This window comes from Arachis ipaensis, chromosome B10 (assembly GCF_059453495.1).
Source record: "Arachis ipaensis isolate K30076 ecotype BB chromosome B10, ASM5945349v1, whole genome shotgun sequence".
Taxonomy (NCBI): Eukaryota; Viridiplantae; Streptophyta; class Magnoliopsida; order Fabales; family Fabaceae; genus Arachis; species Arachis ipaensis.
Window position 1 is genome coordinate 23349422 of NC_142435.1, and position 22356 is coordinate 23371777.

Consider the following 22356-nt stretch of genomic DNA (forward strand, 5'->3'; position numbering starts at 1 on the left):
GAAAGGTCGTTTCACGAAAAAACTAAAATTAAGACCAGGATGTCAGCAACCTCAAATGGCTCTACATCCGGCATCGACTTTCCACCAAGATGATTCTGAAATTCCCTCGGCCAGCGGTGATAGTGTACCTACCACCTCACGCACATTCCGTCCACCACACAGTGAACTAAGGCCTGCTCCACAGGTGATCACGAATAGCATTCAGAACTCGGAACCTGGCCACGTACACTTGGATGCTAATGCAAATCAGGTCGATTCTCTTGATCAAGAAGTTGACGACTTCTTTGTTGCTTCTAGAGCTCAGACTCGCAAAGGACATGGACGGTTAAGATCATCGGTAATGTATCTATTAGATTTTCTTTGATCTGTTCAGGCTAGACTTTATGTTATTTATTAGTCTTCGTGCATGTTGTCCACAACGGAGACACATATAAGGTATTATATTTGGCTTATAGATTCCGATGGCACAATCAAGCCGGCAAAGTTAAGTGTGAGGGAGGCTATGGCACAACACAATGGTAGAAGGATCATGCTCAGGTTCAACAACGAAAAGCAAGAAATTAGAAACGAGGCTGGACTGTTGAGTGGCGTTCTTGGTATGCTGGGATCAGACTACGGAAAATTTTCTATCTGTAAGGAAAGTTGGAGGGAGGTTACCACTAAAGAAAAGGTTTATAATGAATGTGTCAAGGTAAAGGTTTATAACCGTGTTAAATTATATCTGCTTATTTGTTTCAATATATTAACAAATTGTATTATCTATGCAGCAAATTTTTCACTTTGATGAAGATAGTGAAGGAACTATAAAGAAAAATATTTTGAAGAGTATGGGGAAGTCCTCGAAGGATACAAGGCTGAGGTTGTATGATGCTTGTTACAAGTCAACATTAACGACTGAACAAAATATCGAGAACTGTCCGGATGGAATTGATCGAGAGCATTGGAGATGGTTCCTTAACTATTGCGCCAAAGCTGAGACGCAGGTAAAAACAGTATTTTATTGGCGCACAAAACTACAATCACCTTTGCATTGATTCACTTTCAATCAGTTTCTAGTCCCCCTTTATCTCTTAACCCCCAATAGGAGAAGTGCAGAAAGAATGTGATAAATCGATCAAAACAGCTATATACCCACACTGGCGGTTCGAAAAGGTTCGCACGGCAGAGAGAAGAAGAGGTACAGTTCCTTTTTATTCAATCTTTGGTCTTGTACTCTATCTTTTTATTCATTCTTTGGACTATCTCTATGTCTACATTCTCTTTGATTGTGTGGAATACGGTAATGGATTAATATATTGTTGTTACAGTCAGAACAAGAAAGAAGGAGAATTAGAGGAGAATTATGGATCAAAGTTCACAAAAAAAGGATGGCTCTTATATCAATGATGAGGCAAGAACAATTGGTGTAAGTACAACTTATTATAATTAATCTTTAAAATTATGATCTGAAATGGATTTAACTATTTATTGATGCTTTCTAGTTGCCCCTTCCTTGTGTGCTGAGCTGAAAATAAGTTTTTGAATCCTTTACATCTCTATTTTGATATTAAGTTGTTACATGTTAAATACTCAATAAATTTAAAAAATATTTGTATGACTAAAAAGGCTATATATTACCTTGACATTTTAATCAGTATTTTATAAATACTGATGTTTTTAATAGGTCTAATTCTTTTTGTTAAAATAAATATAATATATGATTAGGATCAATTATCAAAATGACTAGAATACTAGTAAGGCTCAATATTTCATTGCCCCTTTTATTTATTTATTTAAATGAGAAGAGTTTTGAGAACGTTTAATATTTATTAAATTTAGTAAAAGAGAAAGAAAAGTGGAACTACAAGAATCCAGGGAGTTCTAACAGATGAAAACTTTTGTGTACTTGGTTGTCTAGGGGTTCCTCAACTTGATTATGTGACAAAACTACGTTAATAACTATTCTCTGCTCTCACTTCAGATATATATCCATTTGCATGCTTATGCTTTTGGTGCTTGTCAAATATAAATGCATTTTTAGTTTTAACTAAGTTGAATGTCTTTGAATCGGATCTATATTGTTGTATTATATATGTAGGAAAGACTTGAGGAGATTGAGCAACAGGATGAGTCTTCTAGAGTTTTGTCTTAGAATGATTCCATTGCTCAAGTCTTCGGAGAGAAAAATCGGGTAGAGTGCATGGTGTGGATTTCGGACCGACTCCTAGTCAACTCTTCGGTCCGAATTTGTATTTGTCGGTCAACGGAGTCCAAGTAGAGGAGACCCAGAGGAAGCTGAATGAACTACAGGCAGAGCTAGAAGCCAAGAAGTTGAAAAGGAAGGCAATGGAGGATGAAGCAGCAGTAGAGAAGAAAAAGATAAAGGGGATGGAGAGTGCTTTGATTTATCTATTTCAACGGCATGGTGAGGAGCTGCCACCAGAGATTGCTGCCGAGATGAGTTGAGTGGAATGATTCATGAAAAATAGTATTTTAGGATTGAAGATATTTTGGATTGATGCAAACGTTTTTTTGAAGTAGACTATGCAACTCTTTACAAGAGATTTATTTTATTGATATTTTTAGTAATTTACTTTGGTTTGTAGATAATTTTTATTTTTGCCACAAGTTTAGATTCTAAGGTTGAATATAACTTGCTCTTGAAATAATTATAAATCCAAAAAGGCAAAAAAAATCTCGAAGATATTTTTCTATAAATTATATGATTTTGTAAACAAAAATCCCAAATTTTGTGTATTTTTTTTCCAATTTTTTTAACTTAGCGGCGGTTTTAAACCGCCAAAAATTGACAAAAACATATCAAATTGTGTCGGGCCGATAACGCTGCCAGTCCATTTTGCGGCGTTTATAAAACCGCCGCAATATATGCGCAAATTGGAAACAGTCAAATAAATTCGCGGCGGTTATAAAAGTGCCGGTAAACATGATGGTAATCGTGGCACTCCTGCTTAGCGGCGGTTATACCAGCGGTTGTTGGAAACCGCCGCAAAACTCAATGCCCGCGCCCATAACTGAGGCAGTTTGGTTAATCGCTGGTCTTTGATTCCGTGGCGGTTTTAAACCGCCACTAACCGGAAAAAAAAACCGCCGCTAAGCAGCATCTCCGTTGTAGTGAGTAAAAATCTTTAAGAGTAAAATTATAAAAAGAATAAATTTATTTAGAATGAAAGTAATGTGATTAAGTGTAATTTACTTAGATGTGATTAAAAAATAATTGAATAACTATGTACCATAAAAATTGATATCATTGAAGGATAAAATTAAAATTTATTTTTATGTATCATTTTTGTCCCCAATATTTTCGTCTTATTTAAGTCCCTAACGTTTCAAAATCATTTCAATTTTGTCCCGTCGTCGATTCTGTTAACAGATCCTTAATGGCAGGACAACATTGAGCTAATTTTGAAACGATAGGGACTTAAATACGATGATTTAAATGTTAGGGACAACTTTGGAACTTACTCCAAACGTTGGGGATAAAACCAATACTTTACTCTTTTTTTTTTTGTTGTTACTTGCGAAACCCATGTTTAAATGGTATTTTTTTTTGTTTAATTACTCTATTGGTCCATATAGTTTCACAAAATTTTTAATTAGGTCTCTATACTTTTTTTCCTTTTAATTCAGTCTTTGCACTAATTTTTTTTCTTTTTATTTGGATTCTTGCACCAATTTTTTTTAATTGGTCCCTATACAATTAAACCAATTACTGTTAAGAGGGATCTAATTGAAAAAAAAAATTGTGCAAAAATTCAATTAAAAAAAATATAGAGACCTAATTAAAAATTGAGTAAAGTATCGTTTTTGTCCCTAACGTTTGGAGTAAGTCCCAAAGTTATCCCTAACATTTCAATCGTCATATTTAAGTCCCTAACGTTTCAAAATTGACTCAATGTTGTCCTGTCATTAGGAATCCGTTAACAGAATTGACAACGGGACAAAATTGAGACGATTTTGAAACGTTAGGGGACTTAAATAGGACAAAAACGTTAGGGACAAAAATGATACATAAAAATAAATTTTAATTTAACTTTATCTTTCAATAATATTAATTTTTTACTATACATAGTATTCAATTATTTTTTAATTACATCTAAATAAATTATACTTAATCACATTACTTTCATTTTAAATAAATTTATTTTTTTATAATTTTAAAGAATTTTGATACATTAGAGACAAAAGGTATAATTTATATTTTATTGTATATATATTATTTTTTTCTTTTCTGCAAGTTTATATACTAGTCATTCTATAAACATTTCATGATAACTAAAAATTTTTAAAAGTAAAATTATAAAAAAAATAATTTATTTAAAATAAAAGTAATATGATTAAGTATAATTTACTTAAATGTGACTAAAAAATAATTGAATATTATGTATAGTAAAAAATTGATATTATTGAAGGATAAAATTAAAATTTATTTTTATGTATCATTTTTGTCCCCAACGTTTTTGTCCTATTTAAGTTCCTAATATTTCAAAATCGTCTCAATTTTGTCCTGTCATTAATTCTGTTAACGGATCCCTAACGACAGGATAACATTGAGTCAATTTTGAAACGTTAGGGACTTAAATAGGACGATTGAAATATTAGGGACAACTTTAGAACTTACCCCAAACGTTGAGAACAAAAACGATACTTTATTCTTAAAAATTTTATAAAATTATAAAAATCAATAGAATAACCATATGAAACAGCATGCCTGCATTTTCTTGAATTTTTTTTTCTTTCTTATTTTTATAACCAAGACAAGTGTATTCAATTTCAAACTCCTAAAATCTACGAGACGAAAATGCAAGTTGAATTGGGTAATCGTGTTGGCACAGTCAACACGAAATATGGTATATAGAATAATATCGTTGTTGGATCATCCATTCGATTGCAATTTCATAGAAAGGTATAAGATTTTTAGCAGTGTCTTTTTACATTCTTAAAATTTGAATTTGAATCCACTAAAAATATTTAATATATTGACTAATTTTATACTTTATCTATCTTATATCTGTCATAAAATCAAATCAAGAAAAATAAATAATAATAATAATAATAATAATAATAATAATAATAATAATAATAGAAAATCATCTATCTTTTTAACTAGATCAAATTGTATTCTCGTACTAAATAGAAATCTTAAAAAAGATTACATTGTTATTAGAAATAATTCTTTTAAAAAAAATTAATACTACTTAAATATTATAAATGAAAGAAATATTTTAAAATTCTGAAAATCCACAAATTGCATTGATATTACAAAATAGAGGAGTATAATTAATTATGATTTTTAATTTATTTGATAATTTATTACTAATCATCCTAACTCTTAATGTATAATTTGAAAACTATATATAAAAAGTTATAATTTACTTTTTTAATTTTTTAATGTATTAAATTTTTATTTTGTATTTTTTAATTATTATTAAAATAAATAGGTATTTTTTAAATATAATAAATATATAATCTGTCATTATAAATATTATATATAAAATTATATATTATATTAAATAAAAAAATACTAAAAAATCATCAAATTTATTTATTTTGATCATCATTTAATCATTAATTCAATAATTTTTTTAAATTAAAAATTTAATAATATATTTTATTTTATATTTTTAAATATTAATAATTAGCTCATAACAAAAAATAATAAATTTTAATGTTCTTAACATTTTTTCTAAATAAAATATAAAGAAGTATTAAGAGTCAGTAACTTTTGTAATTTATAGTTATCAAGTAGTCATTAATAATATTTTTAATGATATAAAATTTCATCTAATAATATAAAATTACTTATTTTTTTTAGTGATTATATACTGACCAAAATTTAATAAAATTACTGCTGCTAGACTTTTCCAATATTTGTATTGTTGTCCCCTTGACATTTCAGTTTTTCTAATTAACCTCTTCAAAGTTCAAACTCAGGTAGTACAAGTATTCGTCAAAACATATGATATCATGATCATAACATTTGTATAGAAAAGTAAAAACATTTGCATATGAATCCATTAGTTAACTAGCAGCCGCCATGACATCTCTCTCTAAGCTCTTCAACCGTCTTTGCGGCAGAATAATAATCCTATTAGCGTACCTGCTATTACAATTAATCATCTTAATTAAAAAGCTAGAATCATCATTTACAGGTCCAATTGCAAAATTACAGTACCTGAGATCCATCGAAGAGACGAACCCAACGATTCCGTACACAAATGAGATGAAGCCACGTCACGTGCAGTGCACGGTGTGTTTGTCGGAGTTCAAGGAAGAGGAGAAAGTGAGGAGCCTTAAATGCCAACACGTGTTCCACAGGGACTGCTTGGACACGTGGCTGCAAGAATACCGCGCCACGTGTCCGTTGTGTCGGGTAAAATTGTTGCCGGACGATGTTGTCTCCAAGCGTCGTGTGCTTCGAAGCCAACTAGACTCTGATGTTAATGGTGGTGAGCGTCTTCCATTCTTTTTGTCCGCGTTACATGGTGGGAGTTAGTTCATAGAATTATGGTTAGTTGAATCAGCATATATAACTATCAAAATATCATATATCTTCTTGAAATTAATTATTTCTTATTTTTTGAATTTATTAAAAAAATTTATGTATTTATATAAATATTTTTTAATATAAGTCAAGAACTGAAAGAGAGAATCAATTTAAAAATGAGATTTAAATATTATTTTAATCGGATAATATAATCCATCTCTTCTCAATTTAGTGTTAGAGATCTGAGCGCAAATCTCAGAGGCAGTAGTTAGATGGTGGATAAAGAAAATAGGAATTCGGTTACTCTTACTCAGCTGAAAAAATTATATTGTTGGTGTATTCTATTATTCTTTTGTGTAAATATATTTATATTGGAAAATAAGGGTGAAAGTTGATAAGATTTTGAATATTACAGTTTAAGGTGCACAAATGAATTTTTTCTTTCGAGTTATTCATCCTCAAACGTAGTTGTTAGTGAATTAGTTATGATATTCTTCGAAGAAAATTCCACTACTCTCTTGAACTTATAAAACTGAATGAAGAACATGTAGCTTTTTAGAACATTCAATCTACTTATACGTCGAGTAATTGTGTTCTCATGTTGCACATGTATAGTGTTAGTCTATCTTACTCAAAAAATGTTGTATAATTAACGAGTAGTACCTATTTATGAAAGGTATTTACAAAATTTGAAGAATTTATTGTGATAAGTATTCATACTCTGGCCCAACGCTAAGGCACAGGTCCAAACGAAAGACTCAATTCAAGGGATTGGGCCTCACTCACTACAAAAAAATCTGGTTAAAATGGCGGTTTTTTGGGTATTTACGGCAGTTTGAACCGCCATTATTACCAGAAATGGCGGTTTCAGAAAACGACGTAATTCTGGGCGCCATTCTGGTTATTACGGCGATTTTTTAAAAACCGCCACAATTTCCTGGGTTAAAACGGCGGTTTTTGAATAGGTTAAAATGGCGGTTCAAACCGCCGTTATTTCCAAGGTTAAAATGGCGGTTTTTGAATAGGTTAAAACGGCGGTTTGAACCGCCATTATTACCCTGACAGAATGGCGTTTTGGTTGGTTAAAATGGCGGTTCAAACCGCCGTTATTTTCAGGGTTAAAATGACAGTTTTTGAATAAGTTAAAACGGCGGTTTGAACCGCCATTATTACCATGACAAAGTGGCATTTTGGGTTGTTAAAATGGCATTTTTGAACCGCCATTTTTACCCTAATAATAGCATTTTGGTTGGTTAAAATGACATTTTTGAACCGTCATTTTACGCCTGACAGTGACATTTTTTATCGTTTAAAAAAACAATTTTTACCGTCATTTTTATCGCGTTAAATAAATAATTTTGTGATTAAAATTTCACAATAGCAAAAAGTCATAATCCATAAATGAAATATTATATAACTCATAAATAAAATATTAATATAATACATAATTTTTTATTATTAAAAATCAAAAGTAATAACTCTTATACAAAACCTTGTCTTACTAAACTTACCAAAATACAAGCATTGCAATAAACACTAATCAATCAACTCTACCATCCACTTCCCTAAACTATGTTAATATCTAATAATATATTTAAATCATCTAATAAGTGCTGTTTTTACTACTTAGAATATGAATATACAAGATAAGTAACTTAGCTAAGTGATGATGAATAAGATTTGGAGGCCAAAAGTTTCCTCCTTTTGTAATTAACTTTAAAACAAGCCTGCCATAGTTTTTTGGTCTCTTGTGTGAGTTTCATCCCGAGAACTTGCTCCAACATCTTTGTTTCTTGCTCCAAATTGGTCAGTGAATCAATCATTCATGTCTGCTGAATAAATAAAAGGTTCTTACAATTAGAATAATTGTCACAATATGTGTTTTTCAAGTTGGTGTCCAAAATAGATTCCTATTATAAACATCAGTACCAAAATAGCTTACTCTTTCGAGTGATAAGTAGCTTATTTTTATATCTAACTATAGATAAATTGGTGGAGAGGTTATTAGCTTAATGTACTCAAGAATTCTTAATCTTACAATTAAGCAAGCCATGAAGAAATCATAGTACTATGTCATATGTGAATGTGAATAATGATAAAACGGATCGCTTGTAGATTCAATGATGATCATTGATCACTACTATGGTTTCATGTCCACAGATACTGATTCAACCCCTGCAAAAATAAAATAAAATAAACAAATGAATAATTACTACAAATTAATTAAATGTTATTTATTAATATGCTGAATAAAATAAGAGATGCGATGGTAGAATTATTTCAAGTACCTGAAATGCCAGAGACAGTTTTATTAGGACTAATATTAACAACACAAATCAATAAAAGATTTTATTAGGACTAATATTAATATATCATACATGAAACGAAATAATTAATATATTGCAATCAACATTAGTAAAACCTGGCATGAATAAGTGTTGCAAGTTTGCAACAAAATTACTCCAATAAACATATCTATGCCAAATCTGGCCTCTAATTTATATTATGCGATAGCAGTTGCTGATATAAGATTATTGTGTTTCAACATGCACTTCTGCATAATTTATTATTTTCTTTTATTGAACATTTGTCACCAGAAACACAAAATTAATAGAATTTGAATTTGGATGACTTTGTCAGCATGAAATTAGTGTGATTGATCGATATAACAAAACAAAAGAGGAGCATAACCCCCTTGGAAGTTTAACCTCTGAGATGAAGGTATTTAAATATCTTACACCGCCAGCAATCAAGTTCACTATCAAGATATATCTGTATGCTTAAGGAATTATAATCATATAAATATAAATTATTAAAACCTTAATTAGAATAGAGAAATATCATATTGTTTTATATTTATATATTTTGTAGTAATCTATCATATTGTTTTATATTTATTAAAAGTAAAAGGGACATTGGACAGTCATCTATAATCAATGAAATGGAAGAAACAAAGTTTGACTTTCATCAAATTGAAGAAACAATCCTACTACGCATATATCCTTGTACTTGTCACCGATTTGACACACTATATAAATACTTGTAGGATCCATTAAATATTATTCACTATTGATCAATATCAATTAATGTCTCCATTAAAAAGCTTTTAACCTCCATCACAATATCAATTAATGTCTAAATTGTTAGAGAATTAAATAGAAGATAAATCACAAGAATTTCTAATAGCAAGATTGAAAAAGGAAATAAATGCGGACATATAAATAATCTTATCTTTGATAAACGTACTCTACATCTTTGGCACTTAATTCTATCACAAGGTTTGTATTAAGAACCTCTGTAATACCTATGGAGAAAGAATAACCCCCTGCATTCTGCAAAGATGAAAATAAGTTAGAAATAATATATAATGGAATATATTAACTTGTCAATTTATAAATATAAATTAAATAAAAAAATATACAACTATTGCAACATAACTGGATGCTGATTTATCCTTTCAAATTGTCCTTCCAAATCATAGAGTGGTGTCTGATTCCTACTTAGGCGGTTCAAATCAGCCTGTCAATAATAATACTAAAATCTCTCAGATTTTCAGTAACTATTAAGAAAATTGTACTTTAAAGTATAATGTTGAAGTTACTGGCCTCCCAATAATTCCAGAGTTGATTGTGCAATGAAATAGAATGACAAAAAGGTAAGCGACCATCCGAATATGCTATAAACATCAGAGTTATAGGCTGATTACATGTACATACTTTTCAGCATAATGAAGGAGGTACAAGTACATGAGCTTCTTCACTTCCAATGATTGAGAAGCAACATTTTTAACAATCTGCAATTTTTCGTTCAATGAGTAAATGGAGGGAGAACAGAACGTGAGAAAGAGTAAATGAGCAGCATATCATTTTCTAAAGCTACACATCATATTTATGCATACTCTAATTATTTCCCAAGCAATCGAGGTACTCTTTGGATTAACTGTAAGGTAAAATCCTGCAATATTAAAAGAAGAATAACAAATTCACAACATAACTAGTTCATTATGTAGTTTCAACTAAGCTAAACAAAAAGAAAGCCATTTAAGGTATGTTTGGTACCGGAAAAATAAAAGGGTTTGGTGTTGGTCACCAAAGAAAGCTTGAATTCAAAATTTTCTTTGCTTAATTAATGAATGAATCTATCTATCCATAGTAATAATAAATGAGTTGTCTGACACTGCATTTACTTCTTCTACATTTCTGATTGCAATCAAGTCTTACGTGTGAAGAAGTGAAGTGGTATTGCAAAACTTGCAATCCATTTTTGATGGGTGATATCATGTGGTGTATTTTAGTGTGAAAGAGAAATAATAGTGAGGTGAGGGGTGAAAAACTAAAAAGGCACAGTTCCGAGAATCAATGGTTGTCCTTGTCATGGAACATGACTTTGAGGTTAATTGAACGTGGTCACAACACTGAACAGAGATAAAAGTGGTGTCAGGTTTTTCTCTTTTACACAGAACAAAGCTAACACTCTAATCTAATCTAATAATATGCACTCAGTATGAGAAATCAAAAGTGATTAGTAGTAGCAATTAGTAAAAATGTGATTAACTTTGACAAGTCACAAGCTTTTGCAATTTGTGCATGTGATTAACTTCACAGCCTTTCTTACAGCTATAGCTGTAAAACCAGAAACAGAAAGTGTAGCCAGCCATCCTCTAACTGCACAACATTAACAACTCTCACCATTACATAGTAAACAAAAACATCAATTACACAAACAAATCTACATGAAACCAGGAATTTTTTCTTTGGTCCAAACTGTGTTCTTTTCAATTCTTATTTCACCCTACAACCATCCTTAATCCAATTAAAACCCCGCACTTTCTCCCCATATATAAGTTTATTCTAACCATAACAAGTTTAACCAATTAACCGAATGATACAAATGAAAGATTTCAATTGGAGCAGATTTTCTCATTTTCAGATTTTAAATGAATTTCTCTTTATCAATCGAGGTACAAAAATAAAATAAAATTTGCTATGGTTCAAGATGAAAATCAAGATGTAACTGAGTGCAAAATTAAAAGAGAGAATAAAGGAAAAGCGCAACAAGCTACTGAGAAACTATCCATAAATAACCGATGGAGAAATCAACGCTTATAAGTGAACAAAAAATGAATAATGAAAATTACATTATTGTGCTTATTTTCCTTCCCCTATCAAAACAAGAAGATTATAGTGCCACTTTAAAAGCCTCAAACTTCATCTAATTGGCTTGGCTAAAAGAGATTAGAACAGAACCAATAGGAACATATGTGACATGTAACAATGAATCAAAGAAAAATTCTCCCTATAATTTATATTTACATTGCATTTGAAGAGGCATAGATTTCTAGTGATAAAGATTAATCCCCTCACTAAAGACTAATAAAAGCCTTTTGAATTTTATACCTGAATAAAAGATCAATTTTATACCTAATTGACATAAATCACCACAGGAAAAGGATAATTATCTTACTCTCCTCCTTGGTTTCTTTTGAAAGTTGTTAACAGAGAAGAGCTTCTTCAAGACCTTCACATTCACCACCATGCTAGGCCTATTGATATTCTTAGTTGCTGGAACTAGTGCATCATTATTATTGTTATTATTGGCAAATCTTGATGAAGCTGGAGTAGCACATCTAAAATCAACAAATCTTCTATTATCACAAAACTTAATAATACTTTATCAAAAGCCTAGAAATCAAGGAAATTAGATTCTTAATTCGACAGTGAACAAAAACAAACCATTGATAGAAATTTAGGAATTTAAAAACCCTAAATTTTAGTAAAAAAGTGAAAAGAAGAAAGAAATACCTATGTGGCGCTGGCGAATGAGGACCATGGCGTGGTGGATTGACTTGGCCGCGCCGAACTTGAAGATGAGAGTCTGGAGGCGGAGCTCAAGGAAGTTCTCGACAGTGAGAGCGAGGACGTAATCGCGGAAGTTACACAGAAGGCAGCACCAAATCGCAGAAGCTCGCTAATGGCAGTAACAATGTTGCCTGCGGAGGTGAGGTGATAAACAGAGCAGCAAGGAGATGATAAGCGATGGCTAACCTTCAGATCGAAGCCAGAACAAGATCGTAGACACTCATTGAAGGCTGCGGCACGATGTTGATAGGTGTCGCGAGGGGATGAGAAGCCAAATCGAGAACCAGATAGAAGCTCGATGAAGGCAACAACAATAGCGTTTCTTGTAGCGGCGAGGAGATGAGAAGCGATGAGGGGATGAATGATAGTGAGGAAATAACTGGCAGCGAAGTGAGGTGAAGGACAATGGCGTGAGATGAACGGCGGAGAAAGATTAGGGTTCGTCATTTACATTACCCACAAACTCCTCATATATGCAGCAACACATCATCCAAATTAAAAGAGAAACGGAAAATGATCGAGGCGGTTTTAAACCGCCAGAATCAACTAAAACCGCTAGAAAAATATGAAAATTTTGGCAGAGACTAAAAACGCCGAAATTGGCAGAAAAAATGGCATTTTTGTGTAACCGCCATAAAATTATTGCCATTTTAATCCAATTTTTTTGTAGTGACCCTACACCGACCTCTGACCTACGAAGTCGGTTCTTGCCACGACTTGCTCTAAAGAATTCGGGAACGAAGATTAGCTGGCAGATAAGCACTCACTTAAATGAGTAACTGCCCCTAAAATCTCTCCACCCACTTCCAGGAGCCATATCCCAACTTCCCTAAGATAAAGGGACGGTTATTTCCCCTTAAATGGTGGAACTACTCCAACGATGATTATGGGTTCATCACTATAAATACACTGACACTCCTCAGGTATCACTAAGTCCCAATACTCTCTAGACCTGCTTATTCCCTTGCTAACTTAGGCATCGAAGTGTCTTTGCAGGTACCACCCCCCGCTCATTCATACTCACAAGTCGGACGGAGGCCCAGGAACGTGATTCCCTTCGAAGGCTTCCCTCTTTAGACGATTGGGCCAACCTAACGAGTCCAGCCCATTAATCTCTGGTTACCCATCGTAACATTGGCGCCGTTGCCGGGGACCCGAGAGATCAACCAGTGATGGCGGACAATTCACCCGAAGATGGTCATACAGCGTCCGACTCTGAACAAGAAAACCTAGACACCGGAAACAACGACGCGGACCTAACTCTTCACCAGGGAGCCAACGACCAACAGAGAGAAGGCACCTCTGGGTTGAAAAATCCGAAGGTAAACTCCTCAGAAGGACACGAATCAGGGAAGGAAGGGCCACCCCATGCCGCCGAGCTAATGGGGTTGGTCCATGGCCACCAAGGTCGTTTAGAACAACTGGAACAGGAGTTAGAGCGACAACGAGAGGTGGACCGAAATCTCAGGGAAGAAATAGAGCGACGAAAAGAGTTAGAGGAAAAACTCTTGAGGTTAGAATCTTCCCTTAGAAGTCGGAACTCCCGTAGCGACCGAGGGGAATCGCCCCTGGGGGGAGAGGATCCATTCACTGAGGACATAATGAAGGCAAAAGTTCCAAGAAACTTTAAAAGCCCTGATATGAACCTCTATGACGGAACCACGGATCCGAAGCATCATCTAAGCAATTTCAAAAGTCGGATGTATCTGGCTGATGCTTCTGATGCAACTCGCTGCAAAGCTTTCCCAACCACCCTATCGAAAGCGGCGATGAAGTGGTTTGATAGCCTCCCTCCAAGGTCGGTTACCAGCTTTGAGGACCTCTCGAGAAAGTTCTTGATGAGGTTCTCCATCCAGAAGGATAAAGTAAAGCATGCACCGAGCCTCTTGGGAATAAAGCAGGAGGTCGAAGAACCTCTACGGGACTATATGGAAAGGTTCAACAAAGCATGCCTGGAGATTCAAGACCTGCCCACTGAGGCAGTCATTATGGGGCTAGTAAATGGGCTTAGAGAAGGCCCCTTTTCACAGTCCATATCAAAAAGGCACCCCACCTCCTTAAGCGATGTACAAGAGAGAGCTGAAAAGTACATCAATATGGAGGAGAATGCCAGATTACGAGAGCCGGGTTGGCGACCTGGGCACCCTCCCACAATAAAAGAGAGGGAGAGGAAACCCAAGAAAAAAGAGGAGGTTGGTCTCGACAGACCAAGGAAATATCACTCTTATACTCCTCTAAAGGTTTCCATGGTGGATGTATATAGAGAAATCTGCAACACTGAAAGACTGCCACCTCCCAGGCCCATTAAAAATAAAAAGGGAGGAAGTCGCAACGAGTACTGTGAGTACCATAAGATCTATGGTCATTCAACAAATGATTGCTACGACCTCAAAAATATGATAGAAAAGCTGGCCAGAGAAGGTCAGCTTAATAGATATCTCATAGAAAGGTCGGACAATCATGGGAAGAGAAAGCGAGAGGATGGGGACAGAAGAGACCCACCACCTCAAACCCCCAAGAGACACATACATATGATCTCGGGAAGATTTGCGGGAGGAGGACTCACCAAGTCCTCTCGCAAGAGACACCTCAAGCGAGTTTACCAGGTCGGGAGTGAAGCCCCCAATCTTCCTACTATCTCATTTACAAAGGAGGATGGGCAAGGAGTAATCCCTGGACACGATGATCCAGTGGTAATAACCATGATCTTAGCCAATGCCCATCTCCACAGAACTCTAGTAGACTAAGGGAGTTCAGCAGATATCCTTTTCAAACCCGCGTTCGACAAACTAGGGTTGGATGAAAAGGAGTTAAGAGCCTACTGATGAGCGGATAATTTATACGCTTTTTGGCATTGTTTTTAGTATGTTTTTAGTAGAATCTAGTTATTTTTAGGGATGTTTTCATTAGTTTTTATGTTAAATTCACATTTCTGGACTTTACTATGAGCTTGTGTATTTTTCTGTGATTTCAGGTATTTTCTGGCTGAAATTGAGGGACTTGAGCAAAAATCAGATTCAGAGGTTGAAGAAGGACTGCTGATGCTGTTGGATTCTGACCTCCCTGCACTCAAAGTGGATTTTCTGGAGCTACAGAACTCAAAATGGCGCGCTTCCATTTCCTTTGGAACATAGACATCCAGGGATTTCCAGCAATATATAATAGTCTATACTTTGGCTGAGTTTAGACGACGTAAAAGGGCGTTGAACGCCAGTTCTACGCTGCTGTCTGGAGTTAAACGCCAGAAACACATCACAAGCCAGAGTTGAACGCCAGAAATACGTTACAAACTGGCGTTCAACTCCAAGATTGACCTCTACACGTGTAACATTCAAGCTCAGCCCAAGCACACACCAAGTGGGCCCCGGAAGTGGATTTATGCATCAATTACTTACTTCTGTAAACCCTAGTAACTAGTTTATTATAAATAGGACTTTTTACTATTGTATTAGACATCTTGGGATGTCTAGTTCTTAGATCATGGGGGCTAGCCATTCGGCCATGACTGAACCTTTTACTTATGTATTTTCAACGGTAGAGTTTCTACACTCCATAGATTAAGGTGTGGAGCTCTGTTGTTCCTCAAAAATTAATGCAAAGTACTACTGTTTTTCTATTCAATTCAACTTATTCCGCTTCTAAGATATTCATTCGCACTTCAACCTGAATGTAATGAACGTGACAATCATCATCATTCCCTATGAACGCGTGCCTGACAACCACTTCCGTTCTACCTTAGATTGGATGAGTATCTCTTGGATCTCTTAATCAGAATCTTCGTGGTATAAGCTAGATTGATGGCGGCATTCATGAGAGTCCGGAAAGTCTAAACCTTGTCTGTGGTATTTCGAGTAGGACTCTGGGATTGAATGACTGTGACGAACTTCAAACTCGCGAGTGCTGGGCGTAGTGACAAACGCAAAAGGAGGGTGAATCCTATTCCAGTATGATCGAGAACCTCAGATGATTAGCCGTGCTGTGACAGAGCATTTGGACCATTTTCACAAGAGGATGGGATGCAGCCATTGACAAGGGTGATGCCTCCAGACGATTAGCCATGCAGTGACAGTGCATCGGACCATTTTCCAGAGAGGATTAAAAGTAGCCATTGACAATGGTGATGTCCTTACATAAAGCCAGCCATGGAAAGGAGTAAGACTGATTGGATGAAGACAGTGGGAAAGCAGAGATTCAGAGGAACGAAAGCATCTCTATACGCTTATCTGAAATTCTAACCAATGAATTACATAAGTATTTCTATCCTTATTTTATGTTTACTTATTATTTAATTTCGAAAACTCCATAACCTTTTGATATCCGCCTGACTGAGATTTACAAGGTGACCATATCTTGCTTCATACCAACAATCTCCGTGGGATCGACCATTACTCACGTAAGGTTTATTACTTGGACGACCCAGTGCACTTGCTGGTTAGTTGTATCGAAGTTGTGAATGAAAAACTGATTTATTAAGACGTGCGTACAGAGTTTCTGGTGCCGTTGCCTGAGATCACAATTTCGTGCACCAAGTTTTTGGCGCCGTTGCCGGGGATTGTTCGAGTTTGGACAACTGACGGTTCATCTTGTTACTCAGATTAGGTAATTTTCTTTTTGTTTTATTTTCAAAAAAAAATTTTCAAAAATCTTTCAAAAATTTTCTCCTTTGTTTTCGAAAAAAAAAATTAAAAAAAAATGTTTTCAAAAAAATTATATTTTTCTTCATAATTTTTAAGAATGAATTCTAGTGTTTCATGATGATTTGTTGAATCCTGGCTGGCTGTGAAGCCATGTCCAAATTCCTTTGGACTGAGGATTCAACTAATCACTTCAATGCATGTAATAGCATACTAAAGCTTGGCTGGCTATTAAGTCATGCCTAACCCTCAGATTGGAGCTTTAGACTAAATAGCACAAGATTCCTGGAATTCATATTAAAAATTTTGGAATCCTTATTTTTCTTTTTCACATTAATTTTCGAAAAATCCAAAAAAAAATTAATAAAATCATAAAAATAAAAAATATTTCATGTTTCTTGTTTGAGTCTTGAGTCAAGTTGAAAGTTTGGTGTCAATTGCATATTCATCTTGCATTTTTCGAAAAATTCATGCATTCATAAGTTCTTCATGATCTTCAAGTTGTTCTTGGTAAGTCTTCTTGTTTGATCTTGATGTTTTCATGTTTTGTGTCTTTTCTTGTTTTTCATATGCATTCTTGCATTCATAGTGCCTATACATGAAAAATTTTTAAGTTTGGTGTCTTGCATGTTTTCTTTGCATTAAAAATTTTTCAAAAATAAGTTCTTGATGTTCATCTTGACATTCAAAGTGTTCTTGGTGTTCATCCTGACATTCATAGCATTCTTGCATGCATTCATTGTTTTGATCCAAAAATTTTTCATGCATTGAGTCTTTTTCATGTTTTTCCCTCTCATCATTAAAAATTCAAAAATAAAAAAAAAAATATCTTTCTCTTTTTCACTCATAAATTTCGAAAATTTGAGTTGCCTTTTTCAAAACTTTTTAAAATCTAGTTGTTTTTATGAGTCAAATCAAATTTTCAATTTAAAAATCTTATTTTTTTCAAAATCTTTTTCAAAAATCAAATCTTTTTCATTTTTCTTATTTATTTTCGAAAATTTTAAAAATATTTTTCAAAAATCTTTTTCTTATCTTTATCTCCTAATTTTCGAAAATAACATCATCAATTAATGTTTTGATTCAAAAATTTCAAGTTTGTTACTTGCTTGTTAAGAAAGATTCAAACTTTGAGTTCTAGAATCATATCTTGTGATTTCTTGTGAATCAAGTCATTAATTGTGATTTTAAAAATCAAATCTTTTTCAAAACTAATTTCAATCATATCTTTTCAAAAATATCTCTTTATCTTATCTTTTTCAAAATTTGATTCAAAAATATCTTTTCTAACTTCTTATCTTCTTATCTTTTCAAAAATTGATTTTCAAAATTTGTTTTAACTAACTAACTAACTTTTTGTTTGTTTCTTATCTTTTTCAAAACTACCTAACTAACTCTCTCTCTCTCTAATTTTCGAAAATATCTCTCCCTTTTTCAAAAATTCTTTTTAATTAACTAATTATTTTCATTTTTGATTTTAATTCTCGAAAATTACTAACCTTTTTCAAAAACTATTTTTGAAAATCACTAACTCTTTTTCAAAAATTATTTTCGAAAATTCTCTCTTTCTCTTATCTCTTTCTATTTATTTATTCATCTACTAACACTTCATCTCACCCAAATTCGAACCCCCTCTTCCATCTGTGTTCGAATTTTTTCTTCTTCTTTTCTTCTACTCACACAGGGACCTCTATACTGTGGTAAAAAGGACCCCTATTATTATTATTTTTCTGTCCCTCTTTTTCATATGAGCAGGAGCAAGGACAAGAACATTCTCGTTGAAGTAGATCCAGAACCTGAAAGGACTCTGAAGAGGAAACTAAGAGAAGCTAAGTTACAATAATCCAGCAAGCACCTTTCAGAAATTTTCGAACAAGGAGAGGAGATGGCAGCCGAAAATAATAATAATGCAAGGAGGATGCTTGGTGATTTTACTGCACCTAATTCCAATTTATATGGAAGAAGCATCTCCATTCCTGCCATTGGAGCAAACAATTTTGAGCTTAAACCTCAATTAGTTTCTCTGATGCAGCAGAACTGCAAGTTTCATGGACTTCCATCTGAAGATCCTTTTCAGTTCTTAACTGAATTCTTGCAGATATGTGATACTGTTAAGACTAATGGAGTAGATCCTGAAGTCTACAGGCTCATGCTTTTCCCTTTTGCTGTGAGAGATAGAGCTAGAATATGGTTGGACTCTCAACCTAAGGATAGCCTGAACTCTTGGGATAAGCTGGTCAAGGCTTTCTTAGCCAAGTTCTTTCCTCCTCAAAAGCTGAGTAAGCTTAGAGTGGATGTTCAGACCTTCAGACAGAAAGAAGGTGAATCCCTCTATGAAGCTTGGGAGAGATACAAAGAACTGACCAAAAAGTGTCCTTCTGACATGCTTTCAGAATGGACCATCCTGGACATATTCTATGATGGTCGGTCTGAATTAGCTAAAATGTCATTGGATACCTCTGCAGGTGGATCCATTCACTTAAAGAAAATGCCTGCAGAAGCTCAAGAACTCATTGACATGGTTGCTAATAACCAGTTCATGTACATGATGAGCGGATAATTTATACGCTTTTTGGCATTGTTTTTAGTATGTTTTTAGTAGGATCTAGTTACTTTTAGGGATGTTTTCATTAGTTTTTATGTTAAATTCACATTTCTGGAATTTACTATGAGATTGTGTGTTTTTCTGTGATTTCAAGTATTTTCTGACTGAAATTGAGGGACTTGAGCAGAAATCAGATTCAGAGGTTGAAGAAGGACTGCTGATGCTGTTGGATTCTGACCTCCCTGCACTCAAAATGGATTTTCTGGAGCTACAGAACTCAAAATGGCGTGCTTCCAATTGCGTTGGAAAGTAGACATCCAGGGCTTTCCAGCAATATATAATAGTCCATACTTTGGCCAAGAATAGATGACGTAAACTGGCGTTCAACGCCAGCTTTCTACCCAAATCTGGCGTCCAACGCCAGAAAAGGAGCCAAAACCAGAGTTGAACGCCCAAACTGGCACAAAAGCTGGCGTTCAACTCAAAGAAGGACCTCTACACGTGGAACACTTAAGCTCAGCCCAAACACACACCAAGTGGGCCCCGGAAGTGGATTTATGCATCAATTACTTACTCATGTAAACCCTAGTAGCTAGTTTATTATAAATAGGACCTCTTACTATTGTATTAGGCATCTTTTGATCAGCTTAGGATCTTAGGATCATCTTGGAACGCATTGTTCTTAGACCATGGGGGCTGGCCATCTCGGCCATGCCTGGACCTATCACTTATGTATTTTCATACGGTAGAGTTTCTACACTCCATAGATTAAGGTGTGGAGCTCTGTTATTCCTCAAAGATTAATGCAAAGTACTTCTGTTTTCTATTCAATTCATCTTATTTCGCTTCTAAAATATCCATTCGCACCCAAGAACGTGAGGAAGGTGATGATTATGTGTGACGCTCATTACCATTCTCCCCTATGAACATGTGCCTGACAAACACTTTCGTTCTACATGAAATAAGCTAGAATGAATATCTCTTAGATCTCCTAACCAGAATCTTCGTGGCGTAAGCTAGAATGATGGCGGCATTCAAGAGAATCCGGAAGGTCTAAACCTTGTCTGTGGTATTCCAAGTAGGATTCAATGATTGAATGACTGTGACGAGCTCCAAACTCGCGATTGCAGGACGTTAGTGACAGACGAAAAAGGATAGTAAATCCTATTCCAGCATGATCGAGAACCGACAGATGAATAGCCGTGCCGTGATAGGGTGCGTGAGCATATTATTCACTGAGAGGATAAGATGAAGCCATTGGCAAGGGTGATGCCTCCAGACGATTAGCCGTGCCGTGACAGGGCATTGGATCATTTTCCCGAGAGATGACCGAAAGTAGCCGTTGACAATGGTGATGTATCACATAAAGCCAGCCATGGAAAGGAGTAAGACTGACTGGATGAAGATAGCAGGAAAGCAGAGGTTCAGAGGAACGAAAAGCATCTCCATACGCTTATCTGAAATTCTCACCAATGAATTACATAAGTATCACTATCCCTATTTTATTAATTATTATTCGAAAACACCATTATCAATTTATATCTGCCTAACTGAGATTTGCAAGGTGACCATAGCTTGCTTCATACCAACAATCTCCGTGGGATTCAACCCTTACTCACGTAAGGTATTACTTGGACGACCCAGTGCACTTGCTAGTTAGTTGTATCGAAGTTGTGACAATTATGAATTAAGATCAGAGCACCAAGCTTTGGAGCCATTACCAGGATTTGTTCGAGCCTGGAGATCACAATTTCGTGCACCAAGTTTTTGGCGCCGTTGCCGGGGATTGTTCGAGTTTGGACAACTGACGGTTCATCTTGTTGCTCAGATTAGGTAATTTTATTTTTGTTTTGTTTTCAAAAATTTTTCAAAAATCTTTCAAAAATTTTCTCATCTATTTTCGAAAAAAAAAATGTTTTCAAAAATAAATTATTCTATGGCTTCAGAATTTTTAAGAATGAATTCTAGTGTTTCATGAAGCATGTTGAAGCCTGACTGGCTGTAAAGCCATGTCTCAATTCTTATACTCAAGAGAAGAGCTTCTTTATCTTTCTTAGCCAATTGGCTATTGAATGTAAGGAATGTTAGGCGTGTCATGTCTGAGTTACATACTAAAGCTTGGCTGGCTATTAAGCCATGCCTGACCCTTTCATTGGAGCTTTAGAGCATAAGATTCTTGGAATTCATATTAAAAATTTTGAATCCTTATTTTTCTCTTTTCTAAATAACTTTCGAAAAATATAAAATAAAAATCCAAAAAAATTTAGAAAATCATAAAAATCAAAAATATTTTTCTGTTTCTTGTTTGAGTCTTGAGTCATGTTATAAGTTTGGTGTCATTTGCGTATGCATCTTGCATTTTTCGAAAATTTTATGCATTCATGGTGTTCTTCATGATCTTCAAGTTGTTCTTGGTAAGTCTTCTTATTTGATCTTGATGATTTTTTGTTTTGTGTCTTTTCATGTTTATCATATGCATTCTTGAATTCTTAGTGCGTAAGCATTAAAGAATTCTAAGTTTGGTGTCTTGCATGTTTTCTTTGCATTAAAAATTTTTCAAAAATGTGTTCTTGGTGTTCATCTTGACATTCATAGCATTCTTGCATTCATCACATGTTTTGATCTAAAAATTTCATGCATTGCATCATTTTAATGTTTTTCATAAAAATTTCAAAAATAAAAAAAATATCTTTCCCTTTTTCCCTCATCAAATTCGAAAATTGAGTTGACTTTTTCAAAAATTTTTAAAAAAATCAAAGTTGTTTCTTATGAGTCAAGTCAAATTTTCAATTTGAAAATCTTATCTTTTTCAAAATCTTTTTCAAAAATCAAATC

The 22356-nt window shown here is 34.3% G+C and overlaps 2 protein-coding genes and 1 non-coding gene across 3 annotated transcripts; 1 reads left to right on the forward strand and 2 right to left on the reverse strand.

The window, feature by feature from the left end:
* The first annotated feature begins 2923 nt into the window (after positions 1 to 2923).
* Positions 2924 to 6493, forward strand: LOC148579416 (E3 ubiquitin-protein ligase ATL59-like). Its single transcript, XM_088489950.1, has 2 exons — positions 2924 to 3035; positions 6150 to 6493. Exons 1-2 carry the CDS (start codon positions 2924 to 2926, stop codon positions 6491 to 6493), a joined length of 456 nt encoding a protein of 151 aa, XP_088346076.1.
* A 3218-nt stretch (positions 6494 to 9711) lies between these two features.
* Positions 9712 to 12019, reverse strand: LOC107623439 (protein HAPLESS 2-like). Its single transcript, XM_016325693.3, has 4 exons — positions 11948 to 12019; positions 10191 to 10277; positions 9923 to 10003; positions 9712 to 9816 (listed from the first exon to the last, which is right to left on the reverse strand). The coding sequence occupies exons 1-4, from the start codon at positions 12017 to 12019 to the stop codon at positions 9712 to 9714; spliced, it is 345 nt and encodes a 114-aa protein (XP_016181179.2).
* A 7238-nt stretch (positions 12020 to 19257) lies between these two features.
* On the reverse strand, positions 19258 to 19365 carry LOC148579417 (small nucleolar RNA R71). The gene has a single exon (XR_015899689.1). It is a non-coding gene; the product is annotated as a small nucleolar RNA R71 (small nucleolar RNA).
* Positions 19366 to 22356: the final 2991 nt, after the last annotated feature.

Bases quoted from the DNA above. Each gene is read 5' to 3' on its own strand.
- LOC107623439 (XM_016325693.3), bottom strand. From the start codon at position 12,019: ATGGTGGTGAATGTGAAGGTCTTGAAGAAGCTCTTCTCTGTTAACAAC. The intron at 10,004-10,190 runs GTAATCAGCCTA...TATTATTGACAG, and splicing joins ATGCTGAAAAGTATGTACAT to GCTGATTTGAACCGCCTAAG. The intron at 9,817-9,922 runs GTTATGTTGCAA...TCATCTTTGCAG, and splicing joins AAAGGATAAATCAGCATCCA to AATGCAGGGGGTTATTCTTT.
- LOC148579416 (XM_088489950.1), top strand. From the start codon at position 2,924: ATGATGGTAATCGTGGCACTCCTGCTTAGCGGCGGTTATACCAGCGGT. The intron at 3,036-6,149 runs GTCTTTGATTCC...CATCATTTACAG, and splicing joins GGCAGTTTGGTTAATCGCTG to GTCCAATTGCAAAATTACAG.